The following is a 14999-nucleotide window of genomic DNA, read 5'->3' as shown; positions in this document are numbered from 1 at the left end:
CTTGCTTAGGTATGGGGTCTTCCTCATCCAGGTCCAGCGTAGCCCTCATGTGTCTTATTAGAGGTTCAATAAATTCGATGTTGAATGTGGTATCCTCTATCTCTTCTGTTTCTGAATCAGAGAGAGGTATCTCACCCTCCGAAGTGCTTGAGTTTTCCAACTCCTCAGTTTCTCTAACTGAGCTCTTGTCAGTAGGTCGGAGAGTAACACCCTGTTTAGTCAGGTTTTTCATGACTTTACCCGTCACTTCATTCACCATTGTAGCCATGGACTGTTTGAAGGTGGATTGCATCCAGTCCATCATGTTTGTCATTTGTTCTTGAGCTGGTTCGCTCGCATCTGTCAGGCATTTTTTACATAGCCTTTTATCTGCCATGGCAGCATTGTCACAAGCCATGCATTCTTTTCTTGAGCTTTTGCTCCTGCTAGGTTCATCCCTGTGCGACGAACTTCTGTAAGGAGAAAAAAATTGCATCTTACTTACAGTCCGTAGCATTTATAGTCCCATAGTTTCTCTCTCTCCATCCATGCTTACCCTCTGGAGCTTGAATGCGAGCGTCTGTGACTCATTACAGACAGCCTGCAAAACATATACACACAACAGGTTACTTTGTTTAATTAACCTGAGCTCCCAGCGTGAAAAAATCCCATAGGTAACTACTTACACCTGGGACCAGTAATATAATCAATACACACTTGCTCTGCTTCACAAGCAGCAACCAGCCACATACAGATTCAATTGTAGCAGCTTAGGGGATTTAAAACATTTTTTGGCGCCATCCCGCCCCTTTAAGGCTTACCCGGAAGTTCGCGCATGCGCATAGCGCATCAGGATGGACGTTTAGTAATGGGCGCTTCAGCGTCTTATTGCGCATGCGCCGCTCAACGGAGCGGCATTGCGAGTTATTGCGCTGTCGGCAACGGATGGCCATGAGCCCGCCGGCTCCTCCTGGGGCACACATAAGATGTTAGTCTCGGCTCAGGAGCTTCAGACAGAGGGAGAGCAGCTCTGCTGGGTAAAGAGGGTATTTTTCCACGACAGGAAGAAAAAGAATGGGCGCCAAGGCGGGGGGAGTTCCTTTTATTACGTCATTTCCTGTACCTTCCTCACGGCAGGGGGATTAACCCTTTGTGTGCCCACTGCCATGTGAAAGGAACAGGAAACAAGGTTTTGAAGGATAGACAGCTGCGAGAACAATCCTCCCCAGGCTCAAAAGGAGACTCGCACAACTTGTTTAACATCAAAGACAGATCTCATGTTGGAAAAGACTGAAGAATCCAAGGATGGATCTTGGTATTAGCTCTGGTGAAAAAAAAAAAAATGGGATGGAGAAAAGAAATCTATCTAGTAAAGCTGATAGGGCTGAAATCTGTACCTTGATGGTATTAACAGCAAGGCCCTTCTTGAAGGGTCTTCAGTATGGTGTTAATAGTCAGTTGGGAACAAAAATTTTGTTGTGTGATATACCAGGCTTGAAAGATTTTCATAACCCTTCTTCTTGACAATCAGAATATCAATCACTTCTGGGGATAATCCCTGAGATTCTAAAAGGCCATAAATTTCAAGATCCCAGTATAGAACATTTTCTTGAGACAGGGCACGGGCATTTGCAGAAGGATCCAGAAATTCCTGCCCATCCTCTTGAGAAAAGAGAACCAACTTCTCTTGGGCCAAAAATGGGCTATGAGTATCGTGTTCATCTGCTCCTCTCTGATCTTTAGGAGAACTCTGGGTAACATGGGAAGAGGAGGGATAATGTACATCAATGGGAAATCTCATCTGAATAGTTCTACAAGAGTTTAGTCAGCACTCATACCTTCCAGTTACGTCAGTCTGGTGCAAGTCTCACAGTTTCAACCTTGATCTTGTTTCCCAAATTTTATGTCACAGACAGCACCATTCGTAGATGTATTTTCTTAAAACACCTTTATTAAGACATGGGCTCTGACCCAGACAATCTACAACGTTTCAAACCGGCATCAGTCTTTTATCAAGCCACTTCAGCAGCCCCTGTGCACAGTTATTTATACATTGTAACACATTGACCCCTAATGGTGTATTCTCACATTTACAACAATGCATCACATATATAATCCACCACAATTGTATCCAATCAAGTCCAAAAATAATTTATTTACTTTGTCTACCTTAATGAAAGATTCGGTTTCCATCATGTCCATTATGAAAAAAGCCTGGCTGTAAAAAGAACATATATACAAAAAACACATATAAATAACACATTTATAATAAAGCTTAAGGAAAAAAGAATTGGTTTTAAAAAAGATTCAACGATAAATCTTACTCAAGTCATCTTCTCTGTTGAGACCATGGGGAGCTAATGTTTCTAGTTTTCGGATTCATCTTGCCTCCTTTTTAAATAATATTTTCTTGAAAAAAAGAGAACCAACTACTCTTGGGCCAAAATGGGGCTATGAGTATCGTGTTCATCTGCTCCTCTCTGATCTTTAGGAGAACTCTGGGTAACATGGGAAGAGGAGGGATAATATACACAAATAGGAAATCTGATCTGAATGGCATCACATCTAGGTAGTCCGGGTGATCAAACCTGTTGAAAGAGAAGAAAGTTGATACCTTGCAATTCCATCTGTACGTCATGAGACCTATGTAAGGGAGATCCCAACATTCTGCAATTTCCTGATCCAGAGACCACTCTATTAGAACAGCCATATTACTGCTCAGATCATGATGCAGCGGATACAAAGTAACAGTAGTCAGCCAGCTCAGCAGAGGTTGATTGAGGAGAGCAAGAAAATAGTACTGAGTGTGGGCCCCTAGTCTAAGGTTTTTTGGTCGGCCCCTGGTGTCCCAGTACGACACTGTGTGGGGGCCCCCAAGGTAACAGTCCCAGTGGGCCCAGGACCCCCAGTCCGACACTGGATATGAATACAAAAGTGTTTGATATTATTTTGAAGATGAATAATTTTGTCTGTAAGCTTACACTTTTAAGATATTTTTACATATTACTTAGGACATAGAAGTACTTTCTGATGATAATAATGAGCCTAGTTCCATAAGTGATGTTCGTGGTTATAATGGGGGCAATTCTGACAATTTGCCATTTAATATACATAGTGTTGGTGAATCTTTTAGTTTTACTTTTGAGAAATTGTGTATTTTTAATTCTATGGAAAATTTATCATTGAACACAGTTCAACATCATGAAGACTATTGTGATGTGGTACCCGGTAGGTTACAGGAAAGATCAACCTTATAACGCATACATAGTAGGGACATGCATATTGACATGATTCAAAAATTAGTCATCGCTGACCTCAGTAAATTAAAAAATCAGTATGACAATAAACATGGTAATCTGCAAGAGTCAGAAAGAAAGGCTATTGTTTATCAGAGAATGTCTATTGAAGTAAAAGGTGCAGATAAGGGGTGGTTCGATGGTCGTATTGGATGCTGATTATTACAAAAATGAAGCTTTAAGACAGCTTCATGATGGGGCACACTTATCACGTTCTTAACCATGATCCAACAAATGAATTTCGTCTGAGATTGATGAGATTACTTGATCAAGCAAAAAAATAATCTATTTTGACTGAGAAGGAATATTCATATATATGAGCGAGGTTGTTCCCGTATCCCCATCTTTCATTGGTTACCCAAGGTCCACAAGAATTTGTCCAATGTTCAGGGTAGACCATTTTTATCCGGCATTAGATCTTTAAATGAGTGGTTGTCAGAATATGTTGATCAAGTATTATTAACTATTATATTTAATTTGCCTAGATAGCACTGATTGCATTAATAAGATTCAGGATGGGGTTTGGAAACCTTCCTTTTTGTGGGTCACTATGGATGTTGCAGCTCTTTATTCCTCCATTGAAAACGATTGAGGTTTAAGGGTCATTAGATTTTGGTTAACACACATGAGACTTTACCCTGATGTTCAAAATGAATTTCTGATATAAGCATTGGATTATTTACTCAATTCTAATATTTTTATGTTTGATTTGAGGGGGCAGCGATGGTGGCAAATTTGCACCCTCATAGATGTTGATCTATGATGTGTCAAATCCATTTAAGGCACATATTGTTAAATATTTTCTGTGCATTGACAATCTTGTTTTTATTTGGTAGGGTTTGGGAGGGTACAGGAGATTCAATTAATTTGTTGGTTCAATACTGTAATAACACTGGTTGGGGTATATCCTTCATCAGTGAATATAATCTGATGAGACTGATAATTTTGATATAAAATTTACTTTGTGTGATGAGAAGGTGTTGACAGATCTATATCGGAAACCCATTACTCGCAATACCTTGCTTCATGCCAATAGTAATAAAGAAAAATGATGCGGACCGCCAATAGTGGCCATCCCAAAAATGTTCCCAGAAAAGAGGGGTCCAGATGAGGCAGTTCCTTCATTTGGGGAAGATTTGTACCACTTGGGAATATTTTAATTCACAAGCTATGCCACTGCTCAATCAACGGGTCTACAATTTAAATGATATTAAATCTGCATATGACCCACAAGCAATATATTGTTTGTCTAACTACATTGCCATCAGAAGATACCAAGACTTCCAAGGGGCCCATGGATAAGCACATGGCCAATACACTCAGTGGAAGATACCACAGCTTCCTGGAAACCCACTAATATGCACATGGCAAATGGTGGGAAAACACTATAATACCTGAAGCCACAGGTCTGTACCGCAGTGCCAGGGTCTGGTGTCAAGTGCTCTTGAGTACTTTAGCCACCATACCCATTCTACCAGAGGCCTCTATGGGGAATATGTTACTGGCATTACTTCCTGCTTCATTGTGGCCAGAGGGCGCAGAAGGCACCAGTGGCTTTCTGCCTTAAGGCAAGAGAATTCCACCTGATTTATTGTGAAACACATCTCTTGGAGATAGGGGCAACATGATTCCACTGCTCCAGCAGGGTCACGATCAGAAACTTTGGGGCTGTATACACGTTATTTACTGTATATGTAGCCCCCATATGATCACAAGTACACAGAATCAACATGCTCCTTATGTTTGCTAGACAAATGATCAACAAGCAAGTAAATAGAACAAAAGTTGTATCCCGTTGTACAATTTTCTTTCATCCAGATATACAATGATACAATGATACAAACTCACCCATCATTAACTATAGAAACTGCATCTCCTAGGGGGGCTGGCAGTGTACAGGAGGCTCTGTTTGGCAATACACATATTTTTTAGGTAACTAAAACTTGCCTTCAAGCCAGGAATTAAAAAAAAACATCTGCGTTGAGGCCACTGAGAGCAACATTCAATTGGTTGGGGAGAAACAAATTGTTCACTAGCCACTGTTTGTGGTCTGCTGATCTATAATAAGCAGTTCATATATACTGTATAGTTCCATTAATTAATGTGCTAATGAGTCTGCAGTTCATTGGGACAGTGGAGTTTGCCCTAACTTTACAAATAACTTACACAATTTAATATTTGCTACACAGCTGGAGGGAAGATTTCACTGGGCCCATGAGAACAGTCCCACCTCTTCCCCCTCCCCCCATGATTCCCAAGCCATTAATTAGTGAGGGTCTTTAGCCCCATGGGAGATCCATTGGAGCAGGACAAGGCTGCTATAACAGGGGGTACAGCAGAGGTGTTAAAGTCCTATTCACAGGGGCTTGCTGGAGAGTGAGTGGGTTACAGCATAATGGTCATGACTGGGTGGATCAAAGACAAGGTCTTATATCTGTATTTTTTTTCATTGAGTTCCCATGCTGCTTGTTAACAGGCAGAACCACCATTGAAGGAGAAACTGTTGTCCCAAGGGAAATTTTGATCCAAAAGGGGACCTGAACACATAGCAAATGTTATGTAAATTGTGCAATTACATATAAAGTTACAATAAACCTTACACAATTTATGTAACTTACACAAAAACTTCAGTCCTCTCCCTAGAAATTGAGATAATTTCTGTATCAAGCAATGACAAGGCAAAGCAGTGTGACAAGAGCAAGCTAAACTGCCCCCCAACTAATTGACTGACACTTTAGCACATCATTGATAGAAATATTTATAAGAACGACTTATTATAGCCAGTCGTGTAACTTCAGATGCCAGGGCTCCCCTGCAAAAGAAATTTCAGGGCCCCTTCTGCAGAAAATAGTGGGAGAATTTCATTAAAGAAAGTAAAACTTAATCAAATAAGATGATTTTGGCAGAGAGCCAAAAAAAACACTCAGCACCTGCACGTAGATACATGTGTAACAATTAAAGACAAGTAAAGATACAATTGTAACTATTTAAGATAAGCAGCTCTCTCGGGAGAACTGAGACTAGCAGCTTAAAGGGCAATTTCACCTTCATTAGCAAAACCGTTATACCACATAAAATATGGCCATAACACTCCCAGAAATGTGTTCAGACTTTCATAACCTGCCAATAGTTGTAACATGAACGTGTGTTCAAAAAACGGGCGTGGCCAAACAAATATCACCACTTGCAGCAAATGTTTTTGTCCTTTCCATTGGAAGGTATGCAAAAAGACAGGAACGACTTTGCCCTCCGCAAGTGGCTCTATTCCCTGGTCATTTAGCCACTATTATTCTCACCAGGAGGGCCAATGCACTTCCCTGCCCGAAGTAATGGCAGCTCCCATTTCGACTTCTCGCCCGTCTCCTCCCAGTGGCGTTGCCATGAATGTGACGTCACGTCCGCCCCTGCCCATTGCACTTTCAAGGCGTCCCCGTAGCTTCCCAGCAGCCCTTTCCCATCCAGCACGCAAAGATGGCGGACATTCAGGTTAGTGGCTCGCACTGGAAGAGTAGATTTAATCCTCGGGGAGGGTGCAGTGGCCTGCGAAAGAACGGAGAAGCGGCAGGAGAGGACAGGGGTCAGCGTGGGAGAGGATGTGATGGGTTTGGTGTAGAGAGAATCGAAGAATTGAGCTCTGGGGACGCACGTGTGTTCCGGGTTTCTCTTCGGCCCGGCATATGTTAATTCTCTTGTGGAGCCTGTGAAGCTACAATTACAATGGGCCGCTACTGCGCCTCTTCTCCTGCCCTCGGGAAAGAATGTTGAAAGGGGAACTCGGCCTTGTGGTGTTCGTGTGCAAAGTACAAATTGTCATTCGGGACACTAGTTACTCTAATAGGAAAGTTACTGTTACACACCCCAGAGTGGCCCCTTCTCTTCCCCCTCCTCATGGACCCATGTGCCTGTCTGTCCACTAATTCCTATGCAACTGTCCCTGGCACCTTTACACTGCCTCTTACTCTGGCTATCTAGAGGTTCATATACATCCACAAGGAGCCTATGAAGCTGCCACTGTTCATCCCATTTGGGTATTCGTTAGTTAATCTATATCTTGTTCTTATATCCTTGTGGCACTGATACAGCCCCTTACTCTTAACTAGGGGTAAATCTGCACCCACAGGTTCCTATACTCACCCCATGCACTATACACCCCCCTTACTCTGGGTAACTAGGTCCTTTCTTTTTTTTTAAAGTTTTTATTTTGCATTTAAGTGAACATAAAACGTACAACAAGGTCTAACCCTTAGGGCAAGCATGTCCAAAGTCAGGCTCGGGGGCCAAATGTTGCCCATTTTTAAATTTACACCGGCCCTCATGAAATTAATAATAATGTGGCCCGCTAGCACAGTGCGATCAAGAATCGCGTAGCCGTAATATTTGGGCACAAGTGAAATGATCTGCCACTTGGTCTATACTGCTGCCTGTGTGCTGAAGGTGTTGGCAATAGACACATACTGGCACATAGTGACGCGCTGCTTCACATACTTCTTTAGGGCTGAAGGTGTCAATAGACGTAATGACGTGCCAGTACAGTGAACTAAAGAAGTATGGCGTCTCAATGTGCCAGTATGTGTCTATTGCTAACACCTTCAGCACACAGGCAGCAGTATAGACCAAGTGGCAGATCATTTCCCTAATGTGCCCAAATATTACTGCTACGCGATTCCTTGTTTAAATGAATTAAATGATGTTAATGGTTCAAAGAATGTCAGGTTGAATGGTCGACCCCCACACATTTTCACCTCACCAAATCTGGCCCTCGTTGCAAAAAGTTTGGACACCCCTGCCTTAGGGCTAGAACAGGGGTGGCCAAAAGGCAAATCTGGATCTACCAGTAGACCTTTAGCTGGTGATCACTAGATTCCAAGACACTGTCAAAAAACGGCTTGTCTAAATCACGGTCCTGTTTCTGGCAAATATTTGTTAAATTTACAGAAGAAATATTTTTTTAAAGATAACTATATACAATTTCTTATAAATCAGTAAAGTAAAATTTTCCATGGAACAGAATGCTCAACAATGCTTTTATGGATGTAGATCATAATGGGACAACCTCACTAAGGGGCAGATATATTAAGGGTCCAATAGTACATTTAAATTTAAAAAAAAAAATTTGGTGTCAGAATTCACACATTTGAATTTTTATCCCAGTTTTAATTTGAATATTTGCCACCTAAAACCTGAGTTCATGTAGAAGTCATCGGCAGAGGTCCGTTGAGCCATTTGGAGATGTTAATAGCCTTCCTGACATGAAAATTCAGAGGGAATTTTCGGTCAAGACTATACGATCAAATATTAGACGTTCACATTTTTTCTTTAACCTCCCCTTCGAGTTGAGTATATTCAAATGTATTAGAGTATAACAGGCTGGGTGACAATATATTAGGAAGTGCTAAGGATGTTTTCGTTAATTAGATCTTAATCTGGATGCACAGAATATGGTGTGGTTAAAGGGGCAGTTCCCCCAAAGCAGTGGGAGTGAGTGAAGCCCCTGTAGGTGCTGCTAAATAATGGTGTGTGTGCTTCTTTGCCTGCAGACTGAGAGAGCATATCAGAAGCAGCCGACCATCTTCCAGAACAAAAAGCGAGTTCTGCAAGGTGAGACAGGCAAGGAGAAGCTCCCCCGGTACTACAGGAGCGTTGGCCTGGGATTCAAGACTCCAAGAGAGGTAACTAATCCTGTGGCTACATGTAATTCTGTCACTCAATAATGGCTGGTTGGGCTTGTGCCTAAAGCTGGCCATACAAGTAGGCATCATCTTATCCCATTGGTGGGATTTTTGATGTGTGTGTGTATTGCAGGCATACTGGTACCCATGTACTGTGGCTCCATTTAATGATCGGTCATTGGATTTTTTAATTTGGTTTATTTTAAAAAAAAGAATAGGAGTGGGGGCAAAAACAAAGGGACAATAAACGGGGAAACAGGATGGTAATAGTTGCATCATTCTAGGTCCAGGTATCAAGGCAGACTGTTTATTGAATACGCTGTACAGCATTTAGTGTGGTTAGTGAGACATTTATTCACCCTGCTGGGCCTATGTGTTGCCATGACACTGTCATTGTAAAATTAAATACAAAAATCCCGGTCTCCCATATTTTACAGTAGCCCTTGGGTACATACGTTGGTTAGATAAAATGACAGATGGTCTAGTTATTTTTCCTAGCCATACAATGTAGAGTTTTCCAATTCCATTTGGTGCCAGTTATGCATCCAAGAGGCAGATCTCTGGCAACACCATTTTATGGAAATCCATATTGTCTTGTACATATTTCATTACCTTTTTCCAGAACTATATAGAAGCAAATTCAGGAATGATGTGCCGCTACCAGTGGCATTGTGGGAAAGTGACTTGATGAGATTTTCACCAATAGTCATCATTTATTTATATAGTGGCAGAAAAAATTACACAGCAATTTACATTAATTTTAATGACAAAATGTAACAAGGATTTACAAATAAGAATATGATAGGGGGTCCTACTCAAAAGAGCTTTACATATAATGCTTTGAAATAATAGATTTTTCCCAATTAATCATAAGCCCTGTGTATCTGTCAAAATTATTCACAAGTGCCTGTACTGACTCCAGTGAAGGTCCTGCGTCACCTTCGTTAAGCAGTACATTAGTTCTTCAAGGCTAAGACAGTTAACATTGGGGGCAGTTACAAATCTGCTTGAATAACGCCTCCATAGCTAGTGTGATCGCGGACATCCCTGCTTAGTACCCAAGTTAGGAAAAATAGTTTGGAGATGATGCTGGTAATATTCACATGTGCAGTTAGTTTTCGAGTCAGTCCAGTCAATAAAATTGTCTAGTTTGGTGATTGACCTTGTCTTTAAATGATGCTGCTGCTGTTCCATATGTGCCACTGCTTTGGCTGATGGGTAATGGTGGCACAGCTCTGCTTCTTTCACTTCCTGCTGTTTGATGATTTGGGCTGTTGATCAAACTGGCCAGTAGAGATTTTAGGACCATTGTGGCCTCTTCCACAACCAGCAATTTGTCCCGCATGTTCCTGCTACGCAAAACCGGAAGTGACCTCACATTCGACTAGTAGTGACCACTCAGATGCCAAAAAACCCCCCAAAAAATGTAAAACTGGAAGAACCACAAGGGAGGGTGGGAGGGATCAAGCCCGCACTTTTGTTGGCTAACCAGCCAGGTTACCTGTGGACTGCCCGCAACGGCTAAGGAATTGGGGACTTCTTACCTGAAACATGATCTTTGCGAGTATTCCGTGGGTACCAGACCCGATGCAGAACTCTACATCAGGGAGTATACATTTATCTGTAGATAAATATCCGATAATATTCTAGGGCTAATGACCCTTCTCTAGAATTAGTAATACTTTTTTTCGAATACCTGCAGTAACTCATTGCCCCCCCCCCCCCCCGTGATTTAGTGTGGCTCTCATGTTGCTCCTTTGTGGCTTTACCAAATAGCTTTTTTAAGGGCCCCTGTCTCTTCAGCACATCCTTAGGAAATCTCAGACACCATAGCCGGCTGCCAGGTCACTCCTCCTGTCTGTCTGCTTGGTGGCATCCAAAGGCGCTGAAGGATTGTGGCAAATAATCGTGAAGCTTTTGGACCCTGTACGTTCGCGCATCAGAAATTTTCAGTCTGACACCGATCAGGCAGGTTAGAAGGTTTTCATCATTCACCGTGAAATGTATCCATTGTCCAATTGCTTGCAGGGCCAAGCAGGCAGCTAGCCACAGTTTTCCTGACTTCAACTAAACAATATCTCTTGAAATGGAATTTTAGTTGATGGACAAATTGTACATTTAAATTATAGTTTTGGGATAAGTTGGTCTTATGATAACGAGAAGATCTTATAAAAATCTTAATGTCTATGGCCACCTTAACATATTGGTGCTCTAGGGGGCTGGAAAATTCATCATAGACGTTAGGGCTGCTCTACAGGGAGATTCATATAGCAGGTAATCATGATCTTAACTGTTATTTTGATGAATTGGTCTTATCAATTTGGCACCTTTGTAGTGGTGCCCGGGAAGAACTAGACACTAAATCCAGATCCTGCTGAATGAATAAACTTCTGTGCATCAGTGCACATAAATTCATTGCTAAAAAAAAAAAAAACTTCTCATGAATTATCTCTACTTGATTTTAATGGCTAGACATGGAAAATCTGTTGCCGACATGAGAAGACATTGCTTAAAGTACATGTAAACCCCCACACAAAAATGTAATCACTGAAGAGCCTCTTTGAAATCTCTAAGGCCACTCTGGTTGTTCAAAGGTTAATAGTAAGGCTGCAGCATCCCCTTAATCACTTAGGATTCCTTCTGCTCTTCTAACCCATTCAGCCCTTTCCCTCGGGAATTTCCTGTGGCTGCTGGCTACTCGGTATGCTCAGTTCTTCTCAACTCAGATTAATAAACACCCTCCAGTCTAGCAGCCAATGAAGAGATAGCATTGTTGGTTCCCATTGAAACAATGCTGTAGCTATTTTTAAATCCTAGCACCCTCTCCTGAGCTGAGATTAACCATTAGTGCCCAATTCAAGCATACTGATGCACTGATGATGTCAGAGGGGAAATGGACCTGTGTGAAAGCTTCTATTTGTTTTAGGGAAATGTAATGATGCTGGCAAACAGAGGGGATGTATGCAGTACAAATGTCCTTTGGGTAGGCTTTACATGTCCTTTAAAGGGCGAGGAAAGATAGTCACTAGGGACTCCTATCAGGGCTTCTGCACTCTACTGTATTATGTGTAGTGACACCATGCCAGTGCAGGTGTGATCAGTGCAGGCTATTACAGGTGGAACAATACAGAGGATTACAAGTGTGAACAATGCAGGTCTTTTACAGCCTGGATATAAAGTGTGAACAATGCAGGAGCCAGTTAATCTGTTCTTTTAAAATTTATACAAAGGTAAGCAGCCACAGTCTACACAAGAGGGTTTGTGCTGAATTCAACCAGTTGTGACAGCACTGCCTTGACTACAGCATTAGGTATGACTTATTGTGTGCCCAGAACATGTCTTCTAAGTTTGTAATTATACAAATGGGAAAGAAGTGTCCTATTGTTTTCCTTAAAGGAGAAGGAAAGCTACGGAGGCATTTTATTGCCAATAGATTAGCTGCAATAGTGCAAGCTAGAATGCTATATTTATTCTGTAGAATGTTTTACCATACCTGTGTAAAAAGCTCTAGAAACTCTGTTTGTTTAGTATAGGAGCTGCAGTATTAACATGGTGTGACATCACTTCCTGCCTGAGTCTTTCCCTGCTCTGAGCAACATTACTTTGGGGGTTTACTGGTATATTTAGATGGACCTTTCTGATAAGGCTTACTTAGTTTTTTAACCTTTCCTTCTCCTTTAACCAGTACAGTAAGGAGCGTGTAATGAGGAAGACTTAAATGAACACTCTACTGTGTGGTAGTTTGTGTATGGCACACCCTGCAGGCTGATCTAATGGCCCACTTTTTATTATAGGCAATTGATGGCACCTACATTGACAAGAAATGCCCCTTTACTGGCAATGTGTCCATTCGTGGCCGTATCCTTTCAGGTAAGCTGTGGGCCTGCCAAATGCCCTAGTTGGTCACTATTTGTCTTGGTGCTGTTCCTTAATGGTCTCTTATATTGTTGCCAGCTGATGGTTATGTTGTCTCTTGTAGGAGTGGTGACAAAGATGAAGATGCAGAGGACTATAGTGATCCGCAGAGATTACCTCCATTACATTCGCAAGTACAACCGGTTTGAAAAGCGACACAAGAACATGTCTGTCCACCTATCCCCCTGTTTCAGGTACTGCCGAGAGCTGCCTAGTTCTAACTATATATGTGGGATTAAATTGGGACTACTTCCCCCGTGCCCCCCAGCTTTGCAGCTTCATACCTGACAAAGGGATAGCCTCCCTTCCAGTTATGTGTGAGGCTTCAACTGTAGTCTACATATAGAAATGTGCTCTAAGTACATGACGCCTGCCTGCCCAGGGAAATGTATTGCTTGTCTAGTTCCAAACTCTTTGTGTGCAGTAATGAACAGTGACTCACTTTTTTTTTTTCCCCCTGCAGGGATGTGCAGGTTGGAGATACTGTCACAGTCGGAGAATGTCGTCCCCTGAGCAAAACTGTCCGCTTCAATGTCCTGAAGGTGACCAAAGCGGCCGGAACCAAGAAACAGTTCCAGAAGTTCTAAGATTCCTTTACCTCTCTGCTCCAATAAAATGTCTAAGAACTGACCCCTTGTATTTGCTGGCTGTCTCTTGTGTCATTGTTCTGACCCATTTGCTCCACCAAAGTCAAACACTGAATGCTTATGTACCATGTAAACATCCATGTTATGCAGGGTGGCTCCACTTACTGCCTTGCCATCAGACTCTTGACACTGATTACACTGCTTGGGTGTTCATGCACCAAATTCTACAGGCCCTGGGAGTAGGTCGTCATGTAACTGTTAGTGTCATAAGAGGGTATTATGGGATGGTAGGAGGTGCCGATCACACTGTACAACAATGATTCTCCTTCCCCCAAATCCTCCCAAGGCTGGGGTTAAAGGAGAACTAAAGCTTAACTAAAGAAGTAGGGCAAAATTGTTGTACATTGTTTTAGGCGTCTGTAGCAGCCCAAGACAACCACATCCCTTTAGCAGGGAAGATCTGTGCCTCCAAAGAAGCCTCAGTAGTCCTTCCTGCCAGTGGAGGCGCTGTGGGTTTAAGTATTAACTTCCGAAGGCAGGACAGAAGAAACTTTTCAGCTCCACCCTCCACATATACATTTTCTTTCCATTCTCTTTTATCCTGATTATCCTGGAGTTATTATACGTGCTAGGCAAACCATTGTGAGGCAAGTGCTGGTACTATTGGAGATTACACTGGCTATGCCACCAGCCCTAACCACTCCACAGGGCTGGTGGCTAGGTCTGAAAAGAGGCTGTTTAACAGCTACCATCTCAGAGACTGGCACTGTTGTCAGGACCACAACTGCTCCATTTTGGCCCGCCGGAAGCTGTGCTTACAGAGCGGTTGTACTTCCGTGTTAAAATAACATGGAGAAAGACACTGCTCTAGAGGACCTCAGAAAGGACATGACCAGTACCACTACAACACCTAAGACCAAAAGGCAACAGATAAGGTGTTAGGGTCATCCATAAGTACAAGAAGGGATGTCCGCTGCAGGATGATTGCATGCAAGAGAACAGACGCAGACCAGGAGTCTTATTTGTTCTGTTCTACCATCTTGGTGGACAGACCGTTTATTTATAGATGGAGTACATAATTAATTAATGAGTTATTATACGTGCTAGGCAAACCATTGTGAGGCAAGTGCTGGTACCATTGGAGATTACACTGGTGATGCCACCAGCCCTAACCACTCCACAGGGCTGGGGGCTAGGTCTGAAAAGAGGCTGTTTAACAACAGCTACCATCTCAGAGACTGGCACTGTTGTCAGGACCACAACTGCTCCATTTTGGCCCGCCGGAAGCTGTGCTTACAGAGCGGTTGTACTTCCGTGTTAAAATAACATGGAGAAAGACACTGCTCTAGAGGACCTCAGAAAGGACATGACCAGTACCACTACAACACCTAAGACCAAAAGGCAACAGATAAGGTGTTAGGGTCATCCATAAGTACAAGAAGGGATGTCAGCTGCAGGATGATTGCATGCAAGAGAACAGACGCAGACCAGGAGTCTTATTTGTTCTGTTCTACCATCTTGGTGGACAGACCGTTTATTTATAGATGGAGTAC

General features: G+C 42.4%; 1 protein-coding gene and 1 long non-coding RNA gene across 2 annotated transcripts; one reads left to right on the top strand and one right to left on the bottom strand.

Moving 5' to 3' along the window:
- Positions 1-1912: 1912 nt before the first annotated feature.
- LOC121398747 lies at positions 1913-6505 on the bottom strand. Its single transcript, XR_005964483.1, has 2 exons — positions 2304-6505; positions 1913-2197 (listed from the first exon to the last, which is right to left on the bottom strand). It is a non-coding gene; the product is annotated as an uncharacterized LOC121398747 (long non-coding RNA).
- Positions 6506-6620: 115 nt separating this feature from the next.
- LOC108702869 (40S ribosomal protein S11-like) lies at positions 6621-13489 on the top strand. Its single transcript, XM_018238625.2, has 5 exons — positions 6621-6761; positions 8813-8944; positions 12739-12814; positions 12924-13053; positions 13323-13489. The coding sequence occupies exons 1-5, from the start codon at positions 6747-6749 to the stop codon at positions 13444-13446; spliced, it is 477 nt and encodes a 158-aa protein (XP_018094114.1). The 5' UTR covers positions 6621-6746; the 3' UTR covers positions 13447-13489.
- Positions 13490-14999: the final 1510 nt, after the last annotated feature.

Source organism: Xenopus laevis, chromosome 9_10S, assembly GCF_017654675.1.
Source record: "Xenopus laevis strain J_2021 chromosome 9_10S, Xenopus_laevis_v10.1, whole genome shotgun sequence".
NCBI lineage: Eukaryota > Metazoa > Chordata > Amphibia > Anura > Pipidae > Xenopus > Xenopus laevis.
This window is presented reverse-complemented; position numbering and strand designations above follow the sequence as displayed.